This window comes from Daucus carota, chromosome 7 (genome assembly GCF_001625215.2).
Source record: "Daucus carota subsp. sativus chromosome 7, DH1 v3.0, whole genome shotgun sequence".
Lineage (NCBI taxonomy): Eukaryota > Viridiplantae > Streptophyta > Magnoliopsida > Apiales > Apiaceae > Daucus > Daucus carota.
Genome location: NC_030387.2, coordinates 36,688,777 through 36,706,497, shown reverse-complemented (window position 1 = coordinate 36,706,497; position 17,721 = coordinate 36,688,777). Strand labels below are relative to the sequence as shown.

The following is a 17,721-nucleotide window of genomic DNA, read 5'->3' as shown; positions in this document are numbered from 1 at the left end:
AATATCTAACACTAAAATAGTAAATTGACTTATAATTTGTGTGATGCACGAGTGGCTTATAATTATTTTTTTTATTATATAAATTTTAATATTTAATTTTATTCAAAGATACAATTATCATAAAATAATGCGTTTTCTAATAAAAATAGATTTATAGGTAATTAATAAACATATTTAAAATATATTTTAGCGAGTATTTTAAATAGTATGGTTATTTAATATGTTAAACAATATCCTAAATATTTTGAATAGTAAGTCCGAGATGTTTAAATATGTTTCGTTATAATTAAAAAAACTTACTAAAATATGTTATATAATAAAAATTCCTGCAAATATATCTATACTCTATCTTCTCTTGTTAACTAAAATCGCATGTGACAAATTCCTATTTGGCCACCTTAGCTACTGTTCACTTAAAAGTCGCCCGATTTTCTAATAAGGTTGGGCTAAGAACAGACAGCTGAATTGAGAGAAGCTATGGAAGTACATTAATGAGAGGGGGAAAAAAAAAACAACTGTTGTGGTTTACATTCCGCATACTATTCGGCAGTATAGCATGGTTTGCCAGAATTCATGCTCATCTGAAAGGCAAGGTTACAGCATAATTATAATTTATAACGTCTAATGGCTGCTTCATTATACTCGAAATCAAAAATACAACAGTTTCAACTGCAGTGCCATAAATTACTCAAATTCCTGTGGCGCAAACTGGTAATACAATAGATGTTACACTGAATGTAGATATGAATTAAATTAACTAACTGTATAAATATTGGAGAACCTTCCTATCCAACTTGATTAAGAAGGCAAAGAAGTGGTGACATGTCTGGCCGAATTGTATATCCTACAAACACAGGCATACTTGCAGTTGAGCCAGAGAAGATTTGTACTCCGTGCTCAAGAGTTCTATTAAATACTGAAGAGGGGGGTAGTGCTGCAAGGAATCATTTTCATATCAATGGTATGAGTTGAGGTGGAAAATTTGGCACCCTGGCCTATATGAATCCCGTGTTGAAGCCTGCTCGAACTTCTTAATGGCCACTTCATTTTCTTCTAAGCTGGTCTGAACAAAAAAGCGTATCCACCAAGACGGGCTTCGCTTTTTGGCCTTCAAACGTGAAGCAAACATTATATCAATTTAAGGTCTTGATAGGGCACTGATTGACGAGAAGTAATGGAAACAGCAAGTTAAAGCAAGATAAAATTCATTTGGACCTTGGAGGTAATTAATCAAAAAGAAATAGCCGAAGTTTCCCAAAATGTAAGAAGTTGATCCCATCAAATAAACTAAAAGCTTTACAATATCAAGAGTGATATATAGAGATACTCCCTCCATTCCGAAATAATAGTCACTTCGATTTTTTGCATGTAATTTGAGGTGCAAGAAAAACGTATTTCTGCACATTATTTTCCAAATTTTCTTTTTCTAGAAGAAAAATATAGATGTGCACTTTAATTTAGAATAAAATATTTTAAAAATAATGTGTAGAAGTATACTTTTCTTTACACCTTAAATACGTGCAAAAAGTGAAAGCGACTATTATTTTGGAATGGAGGGAGTATTACAAATAGACCAACCAAATAAATGACGATTCACCATATAAGCTAATATGTAATTAAATTAATCCATGTTTATAAACTTGTATTACTAATCTGAAAACGATATAGGAGTATATTGTAGTACTCCGATATATTGCATATATTTTATATTATAGGATAATACTAATTGAAGTTCTTAGAGGTCTTTCTTTGTAAAAAAAGTGTACTTCATCACTACTGTTACATGAATATGTTGATGATTTTCGGAGTAATATCTGCTATAAGCCCAAACATGACTTCTGAGTTCTAACATGATTCAGAGCTAGCAACAACCCTCATACCAGATAATAACATCAATATCCTCTAAAGATGTTATATTATCCAAGGCAATTACAAGGCCAGTTTAATGTTACTGTACGGCAGCAATTTTTTCCTTCTTTTCGTGTTTACAAAATGACAATTTTATATTAACCTAACTGGTAAACCAGTTGATAAATCAGGTCCACCAAAACCAAGCAAATACAATGTCTGACATAGTACAATCTACTTGCATACAGTTGTTGCCCACAAAATTTACTACTATTGATTGCAGGTAGTAAAAGATTGTAGCATACTATCATCCATCTACCTTGCTGATTGAATATCCATCATCAACTATTAACAAGCCGAACTACACTTATCCTTTTATCTTTACAATTAATCAACCCTAAGCAACAGTTAGTAACCCAAGTTTTCGGCTTACTTTCAGAATATTCACATCTACTCATTTTAGTCAGAATTTTAGCTAGATTAGACTTTATTAATACCTTTTTTATGAAACTAAATCAAGCTCCATTCTCAAATCTGACATTTAATTAAAGGGTGAGGTCTCTTTCAAACATGGATAACAGGGCTAGTAAGCCTTGCACTAGAGAATACAAAGTACATGTCAACATGTGCAGGAATAAAGGGGCATTCAGTTGAATGTCCATATGTAAGCTGATAACATGAGATTAAGAAGCAAAGATAAACAACTTACCGGGCGCCCGTATTTTGGTGGATCAATAGCTTTAGCTTTGGAGTGGTCTGGATAACCTATGAAGCAATGCAAATTAATATCATTATCTTCATCCCAATGTTAAAATTGTACCTTTAAGCTCGACCGTTGGCAATTTGACCCATTTACATTAATTACAACATAGTATGACCTCCAATCATGCATAATTACCAGCCAAATGACGTATGTCACAGTTTAATCACTATACATATTTCATATATTGACCTATGATGACCTATCAATATGCATAAAAAGCTATATCACATTATAAGAACTCAGTATCTCTACTTTTTCTAGAAGAAACACATTGACCCGCAACAAAGTTTTTTTGGTGATCTCATTTTCGTTATCTTCAATTTGCCTTTAATTATCAAAAAGGGTATTGTATTATTTTTATTCTTGAAAGGCAAAATTTTCTCATAAATAGAGGTTGCAACTACCAGTAAAGCAGATTGCATATCATATAAATGCATACCTGTAAATATAATTATGCCATCAGAAGATACCCTGGCCAATTCTGGAAGAGTCTTGTTCAAGTATTTTGGGGAGAGGTAATCAAGTGCATCTGACACAATAACAAGAGAAAATGTTTTCGCTCTGTACGGCAACGGGAACTTGATATCAGCCACGCGTACATTTCCTCTGCGCACAAGTCTTTTGCAGTTTCTATCGGCATCTTCTATGTCATATGGTTCCACACCCCATGCTTCAGTTTCCTCTTCTCTTAGCAATTTAGAAACTACTGAACAGGTATCAGGACCAACATGCAAAACTCTGTGCATACTGTCACCGTATGTTTTCTTTAAAATCGGTATTGCTCTTTGAACTTCAAATGTGCATGTGTAATCACCTAAATAAATTGAAAAACTTATCAGTAGTTAAGATAGAACTTTATTTAATGCCGTTGAATGGGCTATTATATATCGTTTATACTCTTCACAACTTACCGAGGATAATCTCTATATAAGGTAGTCATTAACCAATAAAAATTTAATGGACTACACAAAATTATAAGATATTGTGCATCACGACTCTCACCTCACACCTCTATAGACGAGTGCATGCCTTGTTCAAAGGGCTTAGCTTAAGACCCCCAGCAAAGCTAAGATACCATGGAGATGGGATGGGCATATTACTAGGTCCATCATTAACAACTAAGGTGCACATGTTTACATGTGTTCTGCAAAAGCTGATGAGGATGCGCTTCTTCATATGGTAATAAAAAATGGGAAGTGTAATCATCTTTACTGTCCTTTATTGTTTATTAGTCCTTCTACAATGGGGAGACTTCCAGTTCTTCAGTTTAACAATTTAAGGCACTTTACGATATACCTATCTGCCATCTACAGCAGATGTGATGTGACATTGACCTGAATTCCACTTGATGCTGAGCGAAAGAAACAAAACTAAACAACAAATTAATTGTTTAAAGATGATGAAGTAACCTCATTAGCCTTAGTGGAAACTGTAAGACATATGATCAACACGGCGAACAAATAGATCAACTTTAACTGGGATTGATGAACCTCAAGCCCTAGGTCTTATCCAAATTATTAAAAGTCAGAAATGTAATATTTCCAGTTTTGTCGCGGTGCACTGCAACTGGGCTTACGCAAAAATGCTAACTAAGGAACAACTTTTATTAGCCTCTTAAGGCTATGTATAAGTCATAGATACAAGGAAACAGGTACGCTGCCACGAACCGCGATCTAGATCGTTCGTACCCGATACGGTCGGAAACGCGAACGGAAACGTTCAGGGTCGCGACCCAGATCGCCGGAAGTGACGACCCGCAAGAACACACTTCATTCTTGTTTTGAACAATAGATCCATGTCTATGTCATATGATAAGTAATTTATTTTATCAATAAATGTGTACTTTTATTTGTTATTCAATATCTTTTTCTTTATAAAAAATTATAAATGTATAAATTATCAACTAAAATTGTATATTATAATGGAATTTATATATATGATTATAGAATTCTTTTTAAAAGGACCAATCGTACCCATACGTTCCATCGTACCTATACGTTCCATCGTACCAGATTCACTAAAACTAATGTTCCACGTACCCGATTTCGTTCCCCGTTTCGAATCGAACCCAGTCCTATGTAACTATGGTATAAGTAAAACTTCAGATAGCAAAAAATAATACAGAAATTACTGTTCTCAACAGCGCCTAAGATATCGATGAACTATTAGGGGGTTTTTCAGAAATTAAAAAACTTGAATTAAATCATAAGAAAAAATGAATTTAACTTATAGTATGTATCCATGAAAATAAAAGACTATACATTAAGAAAACATTAGTTAGCTTTACCTTCTACTTTACTGAAACCTCCTCCAATACCCCCAGAAACACCTGAAGCACATATATAACACAGTAAGTACACTTATAGAAGGTGTAAGAATTCGTAACTACAAAGCTTAACCTCATACTTGCACTAGAAAAGGAGTAACTATCATTTATATATGTAAGGCATAGATATGTTTCAGAAATGAATTAGAATTATAAACCACCTAGGATGTTTAATGACTAATTAGGGCTGACCTAAAAAATTTAAGACCTCAATTATAGACTTGTTAGGTAATCGTGTCGATATTATGCCAATTCATATACATACCTGATCCCCAAAAAACATATCCAATGAGAACAACTGCAGCCTGATTTATAATGGACAACAATCAGCATCTAAATATGATATCTGGTGATATTGTTTAAATGCTAAAAAGAGTACGAAAATAAAAATAAAAAAGGATTGGCAGTCACAAGTAATATACAGAATTCAAACCGTACCACAAACACAAGAATAGTGGGTATAGGATAACGTGATTTGGAATGAGAAAGCCCCCTTGTAAACCTTCTTGCGTTAATTGCTTGACTTCTTGCCATGACTACTCAATCAATATACTATGTGTAAAAGAATTCAGTCTGTTGCAAACAATTAAAAAAGAACACAATAAGAAGCTGAGGCACATATAGTAGTCGAAAAGATGCTAGGAAACTGGTTAATCAATTTATAATACAATGTCAAGGAATGTATTCTAATAGCTAGGACAAAATTATAATAACGTTTTAAAGAAAAAGTTGAATGTAAAAGAAGTGCAGGAATATATCAACTTCATTTCATGCTAAAACGGGAAATCTTTAACAAAGATACCCATATAACTTACATATTGCCGATATGTTCCTTTCTGGGTATGGATGGTATGAATATAGTTCAAGATTTGAACGCTAAGTGGATAAAAGTATAAGCAGACTCAAAGCAGAACAATCGAATAAGGGAGAGGGCATTTGGATCCGGTTAATGGCAATGAGAATGAGACTTAATACATTTTTGTATCGAACTCTCATTCGCATTCCCATTAACCAAGTTAATTTGAAGTCCTATTATCAAAAAGGCCCCTAGATTTGAAAGGTACAGTAATGTGAATCAACACAATAAACTCAAAAGTGAATCAACACAATAAACTCAAAAGAACTAGGAACCAAACTCATCAACATCATACCTCAGCAAATTAAATAAAGTTCCAAACCTTACTCACAATAATCAAGAAAAAGATGAACAAAACTTAAAATCAAACAAAATAACGATAAGGGTCACTAAAAATACAGATGCAGAATGAAAATTAAGCATGAATAAGCAAGTACATAAAATAGATCTAATAAGGGAAAGTTGATATTTGTAATCAATATCAAAGATAAAAGCATAAAATATTAGGACAATGAGAGTAATGAAATAGAGACATGGGTTTGGTTCGGTACCTAAGATCAAGAAACGTAGGATGACAACATTGGCCGCCGATCTAATGTCTGGATCCAGAGCCGGTGGATGTGGTCTGGGTTGGGCTGTGTAGTGGGTCAGTTTTGTAATATTGTGTGTATGTATAATTTATGTGAGGGGAGCATTATTCCGCACAACGAGGTTTGTACCCCATTATTTATTCAAGACTACGAGCTGATCCTAGCCATCCCATAATTATGTTTAGATCCACACTGGTATAGTTCTGCTATTTCTGTCGGCGGACCCCTTTTTTTGGGTTTTTCTTATTTTTGTTTTAATATTTGAGAGTTGAATTTGAACGTTTTAAATACTCCCTCCGTCCCTATTTATCTGTCCACTTTGGAAGTAAGAATTTGTCTCTATTTATCTGTCCATTTATACTTTCAAAACTAATTTAATGATAGTTTTTCAAATATATCTCCATAATTTCAATTTTCAAGGCTTGACTTATTTAAAACTTGGTTGAATTCATGTTTTCAAGACATAAAGTAGGGGTATTCCACCATTTTCAAGATATTAATTAGAGGTATTTAATGAAAAAGTTCATACAATCAATTATTCCTTGATATGTGTTTTTTTTTCCAAAATGGACAGATAAAAAGGGACGGAGGGAGTATGTTTTTGTAAAAAGAAAATCGTAGAAAGAAGTCAAGTAAAGTTAGTGTAAATTATAGTGCACAGCTGGGGACTGAGGTTTGCACCTATTTTTAGCGATACAAAAGATAGAGGTTTCATTTATATAATAAACCAGAAATCGATTCAAATTTAAAATAAACTAGAAACTGATTTAAAATCAGAAGTTGGTAGGATATATTCTTTATAGTTTCTTTCATAATCTTTGTTAGTAAAAATCAACTTCAATACTCAATAAATAATTTATCAAATTTATTTTTATCTTAACTTTAATTAGAATCAAGAAGATGGCTTAAATCTTTTCAAAAATAAGATAAGTGGGTGAATGTATATATACTTTATTGTAAAAAATGGATAAAAACTTATAAGTACGTAGATAGCAGGAAAGAAAAGGAGGATAACAAGACAGCAGTTTGTATTTCCTCCTTTTACCTGCATAGACTAAGAATCACAAAACTGCAGGAAAGAAAAACATAACAAACGAGAAAACTAAGTTGAAATACAGGTCATAAATTTAATCAGACAAGTAATGAGGCTCTAAACGAAAGAGCTTTCTAGTTTGACATGGCAGCATATTCGAGCATAAACACATCCATACAAACTCATTCCTTAATTTACACCATGCATCCTATTAGAATATCAGTCTGGTCTACTCTGCCAAATAGACCAGACATAAACCTGGAGCTCTCCATCAAAAACATGTAAATTTTTCGATAAAACAATCATGCAAATCCATGAAAAGATACAACTTGCTTGTAAATATTTAACTCTAGCTCATCTTGACTGACAATTTATAAGTCCACATATACATATCTGTGTGATTGTCCACAGCTGCCAGCTTCTCGATTCCATGTGTCCATTGAATCGGTTACTGCAGTGTTTGTGCAAGTTCCTTGCAGAGTACAACAACATTGGAGGGACCAAAGTCTCATGTCTCCATTACTTCCACACTCCTGCTCCCACTTGTGCATTATAAAAAAACATACAGTATGTTAGAAGAGAGGATGATTCTAAAACAAATCGATAATTTCATGGCAGTACAGAAATGGAATCAAATCATATTCACTATCTGCCGGATAGGCCAACTATGCAACTCTCATTATCAAGTGTACGAAAATACATGCTTATATGTGTGTGTGTGGGTGTGATTCTTCAGCAGAAGTACTTGAAACATATTTCTCATGGTGATACATTGATAACAAATTAATCAGAAATGAAAATAATGGATGTTGAAATAGCTTCAACTGAGAAAGAGATTCACCAGTACTACCATTGCTGCAGACCACACTTCTTTTTATACATCATATTGATCACCATGTTGGTAGTGTTTGCAGGTATGACTTCTGGACTCACATTGGGACTCATGTCTATGAGCCAGGTAGATCTTGAAGTTATTAGAAAGTCTGGAAAACGCAGGGATCGCTTTCGTGCATGTACGTATCATTGAACACGATCAAACACACACCCGTATATATCTTTGCATGTTCATTCCTTGATTCTGCTTCTAAATGCTGCACAAATATGCTAATATATACTAGTTCTTGATCTGTGAACGCACGTCTGTAGTTCTTCCATAATATCACCTTATAATTTCTCTATGATCAGAGACCTGAAAAGAATGAAACATGCTGTATTTACGAGGGATTTAGATGGGTCCATTCAACTTCCTGCCACAATTGTGTGCCGGGAACAAGAACAACATGAGCTACAGTAGATTTTTTTTTAGAATTATCAGAAATATCTTCGAAAGCCAACTATAAAGAACATAATACAAGTTCTATCGAAAAAGAACATACTACAACCAGCTACAACTTCTGGTTTAACTAAATGACTTTTCCTCGATATGAAGTCAGATGTATGCATATTCCGACAAAGGTTAAACTAACCTTTTAAACAACTCAAAATTTGAGGTTACATCAACATCCAGTACATATGGATAGAGTTTTATGTATCTGCATTAATGCTATTACTTGGTTAAGGAAATTTTTGCAAAAAGCTAATCTTTTGGCATCTCTAGCAAAGATTTTGCCTGTTGTGAAGAGACCACATCTACTACTTTGTACACTTCTCATCGCGTATACTGCTGCAATGGAGGTAGAAACCACATAGGCTGTCTCCCCATTTCATAACATATAACTATATAATCAAGCATTTGACAACAATAAATTGCTTATTGCAGGCACTTCCTCTCCTACTTCAGAATCTCCTACCTGAGTATGGTGCTATTCTTATATCAGTCACATTGATACTTCTGTTTGGTGAGGTCAGTTCCCTAACTGGATAATGTATTCATGTATTTCTGAACACTAAATACTTGAGCTTTAAGCTAATTTGGCTGAGAATTCTCGATCTTGCTCTTTTTCCTTTATATTCTTAAAAAGTAAACCTCGGACAAAAAAAATACTCTGCAAAACTGAAGCCAAATTTTCTAACCTTTGCAAGATTAAAACTGACAGTTCATCCATCTACATACAGATTATACCACACTCTATCTGTTGCCGGTACAGTTTGAAAGTTGGTGCAGCACTGGCTCCTTTGGTACACGTTCTTCTTTGGAGTTTATTTCCTGTGGCATATCCAATAAGCAAGGTACTAAGTTCTGTAACAATTAAGATCTCTTACTACCAGCAGCTATTTTGACATTTCTGAATCATTCCGTTAAGGTAAACTATATCGTCATTCTTCCGAGTAATCACCCTTGACTATACTTGTGTGTTATTCCCAGCTATTGGACTTTATGCTGGGGAAAGGACGTTCAGCTCTCTTTCGTCGAGCTGAACTAAAAACTTTAGTATCTTTGCACGGAAATGAGGTATGTATCAGACAAAATCCAGCTAAACCTATTGAAGGACTCGTTTATTCATTTCTGATACCTAGTGCTCCTAATATGTAATTGTGTGGTGCCCTTATTGATGTTCTCCATATGCTATCACGTTTGTTATGTATGTTCTTTAAGTCCTAGATCTATTTTTCCTGCTGAAGCATATTCATTCTCTTGCTAAGCAGGCAGGGAAAGGAGGAGAACTGTCGGGTAAAGAGACGTCTATCATCTCAGGAGCACTAGAGCTGGCGGAGAAAACAGCAAGGGATGCCATGACTCCAGTGTCAGAAGTATTTGCTGTCGATATTAATGCTAAACTTGACTCGTATGATAAATCATTACTGGGGCAAAACGTTGATCAATTTTAAACGTGCTTACATTTTTGCTTCATTTGATTTCATTACATTGTCTAATACGTACAGGGCACTGTTACATTTAATATTGGAGAATGGGCATAGTAGAATTCCCATATACCACGAGCAGCCAAGAAACATTATTGGACTCATACTGGTAACTGGTGGTCAATTTACTTCAGCAAATTTTTCTTTACTTCTTATAAATGTTAGTAATATATCTGAATATCTGATTCAGCCAAGACATAATGTATATAGACAGACTGTTATCATGTCCTTATAAATAAATCTCCTCCTATTAATTTATAATGGGCATTAAAACTTACAAAATCCATCAATACATCTTCTACGACAGAGAGATTAGCAGTTCTTCCAAGATGATACACTTTATTCACCTGCATATCTGTGTGCTTTAATAAGTTGGTTCAGCTTAGAAGTTGGTAGCTCATAGCAATTCTAATTGAAATTTTACATGCAAATTGCAGGTGAAAAGTTTATTGACCATAAATCCTGCAAACGAGACACCAATAAAGAATATCACTATTCGTCGTATTCCAAGGTATTTCTTGAGAAGTATATCATATTCAGTTTAAAACTACCAAATATCGCGTTACACTTTAAGGGTTTACACAACTTTGCAAGTCAGAAGGGACAGACCAGAATTAAGTATTGAACCTACAATGTTGTTGATATGCTCGGCTTGGTAATCATTTCATGATTTTATATTATTTTACCTATATGACTATACAGCTCTTACATTATAAACTATATTCTTAAAAGCACACAAGTTTCTGAGCAAGCTCTGCTTCCTAAACATCAATATATGATGTTCCACCTCTGGAAATTTTTCTGGACATCCTATTACATATAGGTCTATATACTTAAACTTGCCTAGCAGAAATTTTATGATAAAATAAGTAAAAAAAATTCCCAGAAGAGTTTTTAAAAGCAACACATACTGATCTAAAGATATAGCGTTAGATTTATGTTGGCCCAAGCAGGCAGCAGCCAAAGTTTTTATCACCAAGCACTCGTGTTTGATTATAGATTATATAAAATATAACAATAATTATACTGAGTTTCTGATTTCAAATTATGGGTCGTCTTTTGTTAATTATGGGATAGTTTGATAATTTTTACTTTATTATTTTATTAAACATTTGCAAAGATATGTATAATCTATCTGGACTAAATTTTATTTCTGTCATACTAGAATCTCAGAGAAGATGCCTTTATATGACATACTGAATGAGTTTCAGGAAGGCCTCAGCCATATAGCACTTGTTCTAAGACATAGAAGCGAAATGGCAGAACATTCAACCAACTGTAAGCATGTGTCAGTTGGTAGATTGATCTCTAAAGCTTTTTCTGTACAACACATAATTGACATATGAATCATCTTGGTTCCTTTCTTTCATAATTTTGTCATTAATGATTGAGCTGATTACCTTAAATGAAACTCATTTCAGCGAGAGAAGTACGACTGAACATTTATGGTGAAGGTCATCACCAAAATTTAGGGTTAAGGAGGAGCAGAAGATCACTCAGGAATTTAAAGGCTATTCCCAGAAGTGCAAGTATTTCACGAAGAGAAACCTCAAAAAGTAAGAGATGGTCAGAAACTATTGACTCTAATATCTTGCACATTGATGAGGCTCCACTTCCCAGCTTCACTAAAGAAGAAGAAGTTATTGGCATCATAACAATGGAGGATGTCATTGAGCAGCTGCTAAAAGTATGGGAATACTGGTGCTCTTTAATTAAAAAAGATAGTAATTTGATGTTTGACCCAAAAAATTCATTATTTTTTATTGTACTTCCGTGTAGGACGAAATCTTTGATGAGATGGACCACAATGGTGAATATTCTGGCATCAGCAATTCCGCCAGAAAGGTACATGGGGTTCTTGAAGGCTATAGTGGATTCTAGCAGAATTAAGTCAATCTTCTATTGACATTAGCTGCAGTCATCAAGTAGGTGCGGACTATTGGGAAAGTATATAGACTTTGTCTATTAAAACTACGAACAGTATACTCCTGAGCTAAAAGAATATAAAAGTAGATATTTACCCATTATATCTTTGTTAGTTTGTTGCACTTAGTTTCTCTGTTATGAGAAATTGATTCAAGGATTCACACAATTTCTATCAACTTCTTCAAATATCTATAATATATTAAACTGTTTTAAATCAACTATTACTTTTACAAGATTAATTGCTGTTCATCACAAGGCTATTATAAAGATACAAACAGAAAGACAGGTGTAGAGTGAATTTACATATAATTACTCATGAAACAATTAAGATATGCAAAGTATCATTAAACTGCATTACTAACCTTCACTATACTTTTATTACTCTAACTAAGAATGCAGAAGATCACCTTCACAGACGATTAAGAATTATCTCCAATTTAGTCTACATCCCATCTTAGCTCTAAAAGTGGTGATGCTCTATATCATCTGGAAAAAAAAAAAATCACGACTGAAGTTAAAATTGCGTATAAAAAAGTTCATCTTTGAAATGAACATGAATTTAACAATTAGGATTTGATAATTTAGTAGAGGGAGAACTTTTAAAGATTAGTGTAAATAAGAAAAAAGAAAAAAAAGTAAGAGCACACCTTCGTATTTAAGTCTTCGGTCATAACGTTGAAAAGAATACAAGTGAGCCCATGCATGTTCTGCAAATGGTCTGATTGATAAATGGATAGACTTGACAAGTTATACAATGATCTGATATGAAATTCTTAATCCAGCTGTAAAACATAATACTATCTAGATTCGGAGCTCTCCCTATAATCTAACAAATTAATTAGTAGTGACATTCCACTCCAGGCTGAAATATCATTTCTTTCATAGCAATCCTCATGAATAAGTGTTAGAAGACACTATAATGGTGCTGCAGACAAGAAGTAAATATTCATTCAAAGTCCCCCAGAAATTTGAGTAAAGCCTGAAAGGTATATAATTCAAAATAGTCCCCCTGGAAAGGAATCACAATTTGAGACATTAACTTAATAGTTCACTGACTTCCCACTACGATCTCTATGAGATACTACCTCTGCTTCGGTTGGTGCCCCATTGGTGTCTACGAGACCTTCTCTTCCTTCCCTCTTTTTTCTCTTTTGCTTTCTCTATCAAGTCCCTTTCACCACGACGCTTATACATCTTGAACGTCGTCTGCCTTTCTTCAGCCATCTTTCTCACCTTCTCTGTAATTTCAGCTGCAATTTGCCTGTTATACAATTTTTTCAAACCTTTCATCAGCTTGGCAAAAGTATCTGGCTGAGGCAAGAGACCAGCATCCATCATCTCTAAACAGTACGAACAAGCCTCCTTTACGTGCCCTTTTGCAAAGAGTGCTTGAATCCATATAGTCCAGGCAAACACATTTAGCTCACATCCTTTCATCATGATGCAATTCCAAACATCTTTACCCAATTCAAGCTTATCCGCTCTTAATAAAGAATTTAAAAGATCTTTTAAGACCCCATACTGTGGAGCAGATAGAAGGCCTTTCTCAACCATTTCTTTAAAGTATTCACAAGCTTCAACCAAGCACTCTTGCTCAAGTAATCCATGAATCATTATTACATAGGAGTCAAGCCCTGGACTGAGTCCATTTGCTTCCATTTCATGCCAGACTCGTACCCCTTCTTTAACCTCCCCCAACTTGAGCGATAAGCGGATTACTGTATTATAGATATTGAGATCAGGATTGCAGCCAATCTTTTGCATCTCTTTCACAAGTTCTATACACTCCTCCAGTTCTTCCTTTTTCTCATGAGCCAGAAGTATATTTAAATAAGTAGTCTGATTCGGGGTATATCCTAACTGTATCATACTGTCCAAAAGCTCATAACCTTTTTCAATCTTACCCCACTTGCAAAACCCACTTATCAGAGTAGTGTAGGTCACAACGTCGGCATCACATTCACTTTTCTGCATATCCATAAAAACTCGCATTGCCTCCTCCATTTTCTCCTGAGCACAAAGTGCCTGAATCAAAATCGTGAAAGATGTTGCATTTGGATTACAACCCTTCCGCCTCATTTCTTGCAAAAGATCAAATGCATCTGCCATTTTTCCTGCTACGGCATACCCATGGAGTAAATTATTGTAAACAACTATATCAGGCTCAAAACCTGATTTCTTCATCTGCACCAAAACAAACTTAGCTTCTGTAAGCTTCCCTTCTTTACACCAACCATACAACAATGAAGTAAAATGCTTTATCGTCGGTGTAAAACGTACTCTCATATCCTCAAACAACGAAGCAGCTTCTTTTACACTACCATTCTTCGACAAAGCATCCAACAGACAACCAAAAACATACTCATCCGGTTCACACCCATACTTAGGCATCTCATCCAACACTTCAACCGCCTTCTTAACCATCCTTGCTGACGCAAATCGCCTCATCAACACAATAAACACCTCTGGCGTAATAAGCTGAGGATTTTCCCTCCTCATTTCCTCAATTAAAGCCCAAACAGCTCCAAATTGCCGCATTTTCCCAAGAATCTTGATCATTGACTTATAAACCTCATAACTATGCCTATAACCAGGCTGCTTAGATGCCCAAACAAAAAAGCTATACCCCAAGTTCCCCGCATCCCCACATCGATTCAACACCCGTTCTGTTAAACCCGAGCGGACAACAACACCAGATTCCTTCAATGCAAGTTCCAATTTTGGAGCCCTAGAATGAAACTTCCTCAAAATTCTGTAAATCTTTTCAACATCAACAGCAAATTCATCATAGCTTCCACCATTTTCAAAGCTTCCTGATTTCTTTTCGAGACATATGGGTTCAAAAGTTCGAGAGGGGTTGGACTCAAGAGGGTTTTGGGGCTGACCCATTTGAGAATTAGTATGCAATTTTGAACAAGATTCATGAAATAAGCTAGACGACAATGAATCAATACAAGTCAATCTATATGCTGTGTTTGTATTAGAGAATGCAATCAATAGATTGTATTTCTTGCCAAGACCTTTAATTTCCTTTCGGAGCAAATTCATTATGTCTCTTTTAGGTTGTGTGTGTGTGTGTGTGTTGAAGTGTATATAAGGTACCTGATGTTCAAAAGAAGCTTGAGCTATGAAGAAGCGGCTCAATTGAGAAGGGTAGAGTGAGTCGACTCTTGGTAAAGATTGTAAAAATGGGAACTTTGGATTTTCTTGATTTTATAGTACTTTGATTTTTTTACTTGTTGTAAATTGTCTTTGTGACTTTTTATCAAACACTTGTAAAAAACACTGTACTTGACTGTTTGTTATACTTGAAGCAGGCCTATAGAGTATTCACTAGCTTGTATTGCCTGAATCTGATATCCAAAAACTTTTTGATGTCAGAGTTCAATTGAATAGATTACCGTTTGACAGTGCAGGGCTTGGAGGTATATGCGAAATTGTCAGAATTATACATGAGTCCAGTTGCTCCACCCTTGGAAAATGAGATTATTTAGCAAAAATCTTGTTACATTGGGTGGAAAATCTGGATCAGTATGTGAAAGTGTTCGACGCAATGGAAAAAGTCGATGATCTGAGACTATGCACGGCAGGAAAAGGGACAGAAGCTGCTCGCTGTTCGCGAGTGAGGCAGGATTCAGCCGGGATCAAATTAGTGAAGGGAATGTTTACTGCTGTTCTTTCTGCTTATTATAGCCATGCATTTCTAGTTGATAATGCAATCACATTTTCAATCGTGTGATCCTGTCAGATAAGTGTTGTTCAAAGCGCCGAACATATAATTTTTTCTTGCATTGTCGTAAGCCTGACATGCTTAGTAGAGCTGGTCATCTTGATGTTGCAAAGAGACTCGTTACATGTAAGCGTATGGAATGATCCAATATCTGGTAGAAAAATTCAGTTCACGGAAACTTTTGGTTAGAAATGATACAGAACTTATGGCAGCGGGGGTATTTGCCCTCCCTGACCTTCATAATGTATGAATATATCTCCTACAATTTTAATAATTGTAACCATGATTGTGGAGCTGGACACTTCCCGTGAAGACACAAGTTCGAATCCAACTTGTGGCAACAAAATTGTTTTGTCGACAAAAATTTTTTTTTGCCCCCGCTAGGCTAAAATCCTAGCTCCGTCCTGAGTCTATGGTAGACTTGATGTTGCAAAGAGACTTGCCACAGAGTATGCGCTTTTGTCAGAATAGATGCGAAATGCTGGTCAATTGGAAGAAGCAGCTATATACTATGGTACTAATGAAGAAGTGTGGAATGATATACCAGCCAGGGTTTGGATCAGGGATTATGCCTGACAAGAGCTTCATCTGATCTAAACACTCAAGCTTTTTGGTACAGGGAATCACACAGTGCAGACATCTGTTGTAAACCATCTGTTTGGCTGATGTTGCATTTGTATGCCGTATGGTGTTTAATCTGTGGGCCGATAAAATCATTCTCTATGAATATATCAGGTATCATCAAATCGAATTAAGGGAAATTCAAATAAAATTTGTGGGTAAACATGATATGCTTGGTATTACAGTGACATTTCAATTAATTAACTAGCATAAAAGCCCGTGCGAGGCACGGGGCTCTAGTTTTTGCTGTATTTTAAATAATATTCATATGTCATTATATTGTTCTTGTACGGACCTTGAGTTTGTATTATGTTTTAAATAATATCTGTGTGTCATCATATTGTTTCGAGCGTAACTATTACGTTTTACTTTTTGACAAAATATGTAAACATGAAAAATGTAATATATGCAAGCTAACAGCATTAATAGTAATAATAAGTACTATTCCCTCCATTCCATTTTATATGACCCTTATTCTTTTTTGAGACGTCTCTAAAATAATGAACTTACTATACTTACTATTTTTAAACACTACTTATCACTATTACACACACTACTACTCTATTTTATACTCTTTTATATTAAATAAACACTATTACACTCACTACTTACCATCACTATCTCAAATCTATTATTAAATTTTGATATATTCCACCACTTTACCCACTTTCCAACTAAATTTCCTCTTTTTTACTACTTTTTTCTTAATCTCCGTGAAAGTCAACTAAGGTCACCTAAAATAGGACGAAGGGAGTATATTTTTAAAAAAAATTATAGATCAAAAACTACATTTGAACTGATATTTCTATATTCAAATTCGTTAGGATATAGAGACCGTCATCATATTATCAATGTTCAAAATTATATTCGAAATTAATACTGAAATTTTAAATTTTAAATATATTATACCTCATTAAAAGAATCTGTAATTTATTGTTGAAATTATTAAATTATTTCAACTAATATACCATGATTTTGATAAAAACCTGTTTTTGATATGTGAATTACGATATCCTAAATCATGATTAAATGAAGATGTGTGGTCCGCATTGCCCTACATTTATTTCTTCTTTTTTGAGCGTACGTTTGCATAATTATTAAAGTGATACATGATGGAGGAGATCATCAACACATTCTTTTTAGCATATGTTGCACACATTTTGTATAAATAAAAATTGAAACATGTGTTGTACGTAAAAAGACACGTACCTTATTTTATTATAAAA

The 17,721-nt window shown here is 34.5% G+C and overlaps 3 protein-coding genes across 8 annotated transcripts; 1 reads left to right on the top strand and 2 right to left on the bottom strand.

The window, feature by feature from the left end:
* Window positions 1-605: 605 nt before the first annotated feature.
* On the bottom strand, window positions 606-6,566 carry LOC108196564 (probable pectin methylesterase CGR3). Its single transcript, XM_017363899.2, has 7 exons — window positions 6,345-6,566; window positions 5,376-5,510; window positions 5,203-5,242; window positions 4,899-4,940; window positions 3,051-3,425; window positions 2,558-2,613; window positions 606-1,108 (listed from the first exon to the last, which is right to left on the bottom strand). Exons 2-7 carry the CDS (start codon window positions 5,469-5,471, stop codon window positions 956-958), a joined length of 762 nt encoding a protein of 253 aa, XP_017219388.1. The 5' UTR covers window positions 5,472-5,510; window positions 6,345-6,566; the 3' UTR covers window positions 606-955.
* Window positions 6,567-7,687: 1,121 nt separating this feature from the next.
* LOC108196723 (putative pentatricopeptide repeat-containing protein At5g65820) lies at window positions 7,688-15,390 on the bottom strand. Of its 4 annotated transcripts, none has more exons than XM_017364139.2 (5): window positions 12,792-15,390; window positions 12,552-12,630; window positions 9,430-9,562; window positions 8,258-8,605; window positions 7,688-7,958 (listed from the first exon to the last, which is right to left on the bottom strand). In XM_017364139.2, the coding sequence occupies exon 1, from the start codon at window positions 15,190-15,192 to the stop codon at window positions 13,216-13,218; it is 1,977 nt and encodes a 658-aa protein (XP_017219628.1). In that variant the 5' UTR covers window positions 15,193-15,390; the 3' UTR covers window positions 7,688-7,958; window positions 8,258-8,605; window positions 9,430-9,562; window positions 12,552-12,630; window positions 12,792-13,215. The 4 variants fall into 4 exon arrangements, with proteins under 4 accessions (XP_017219628.1, XP_063937575.1, XP_017219624.1 ...); XM_064081505.1 differs by having other exon boundaries at window positions 8,267-8,605; XM_017364135.2 differs by lacking the exon at window positions 9,430-9,562 and having other exon boundaries at window positions 12,507-12,630.
* On the top strand, window positions 7,958-12,333 carry LOC108196724 (DUF21 domain-containing protein At2g14520). Of its 3 annotated transcripts, none has more exons than XM_064081506.1 (11): window positions 7,958-8,429; window positions 9,014-9,090; window positions 9,176-9,259; window positions 9,472-9,534; window positions 9,722-9,808; window positions 10,003-10,142; window positions 10,240-10,327; window positions 10,656-10,729; window positions 11,384-11,496; window positions 11,640-11,905; window positions 11,998-12,333. In XM_064081506.1, the coding sequence occupies exons 1-11, from the start codon at window positions 8,210-8,212 to the stop codon at window positions 12,097-12,099; spliced, it is 1,314 nt and encodes a 437-aa protein (XP_063937576.1). In that variant the 5' UTR covers window positions 7,958-8,209; the 3' UTR covers window positions 12,100-12,333. The 3 variants fall into 3 exon arrangements, with proteins under 3 accessions (XP_063937576.1, XP_017219630.1, XP_063937577.1); XM_017364141.2 differs by having other exon boundaries at window positions 9,472-9,585; XM_064081507.1 differs by having other exon boundaries at window positions 8,297-8,429; window positions 9,019-9,090; window positions 9,472-9,585.
* Window positions 15,391-17,721: the final 2,331 nt, after the last annotated feature.

What these genes read in the sequence shown, in the direction of transcription:
- LOC108196564 (XM_017363899.2), bottom strand. Translation starts at nt 5,471, where the DNA reads ATGGCAAGAAGTCAAGCAATTAACGCAAGAAGGTTTACAAGGGGGCTT. An exon ending in ATATGTTTTTTGGGGATCAG is followed by an intron (nt 4,941 to 5,202) that starts GTATGTATATGA and finishes TATGTGCTTCAG; the next exon opens with GTGTTTCTGGGGGTATTGGA. An exon ending in AGGTTTCAGTAAAGTAGAAG is followed by an intron (nt 3,426 to 4,898) that starts GTAAAGCTAACT and finishes CAATTTATTTAG; the next exon opens with GTGATTACACATGCACATTT.
- LOC108196724 (XM_017364141.2), top strand. Translation starts at nt 8,210, where the DNA reads ATGAAAATAATGGATGTTGAAATAGCTTCAACTGAGAAAGAGATTCAC. An exon ending in ATTAATGCTAAACTTGACTC is followed by an intron (nt 10,143 to 10,239) that starts GTATGATAAATC and finishes TAATACGTACAG; the next exon opens with GGCACTGTTACATTTAATAT. An exon ending in ACATTATTGGACTCATACTG is followed by an intron (nt 10,328 to 10,655) that starts GTAACTGGTGGT and finishes TGCAAATTGCAG; the next exon opens with GTGAAAAGTTTATTGACCAT.
- LOC108196723 (XM_017364135.2), bottom strand. Translation starts at nt 15,192, where the DNA reads ATGAATTTGCTCCGAAAGGAAATTAAAGGTCTTGGCAAGAAATACAAT.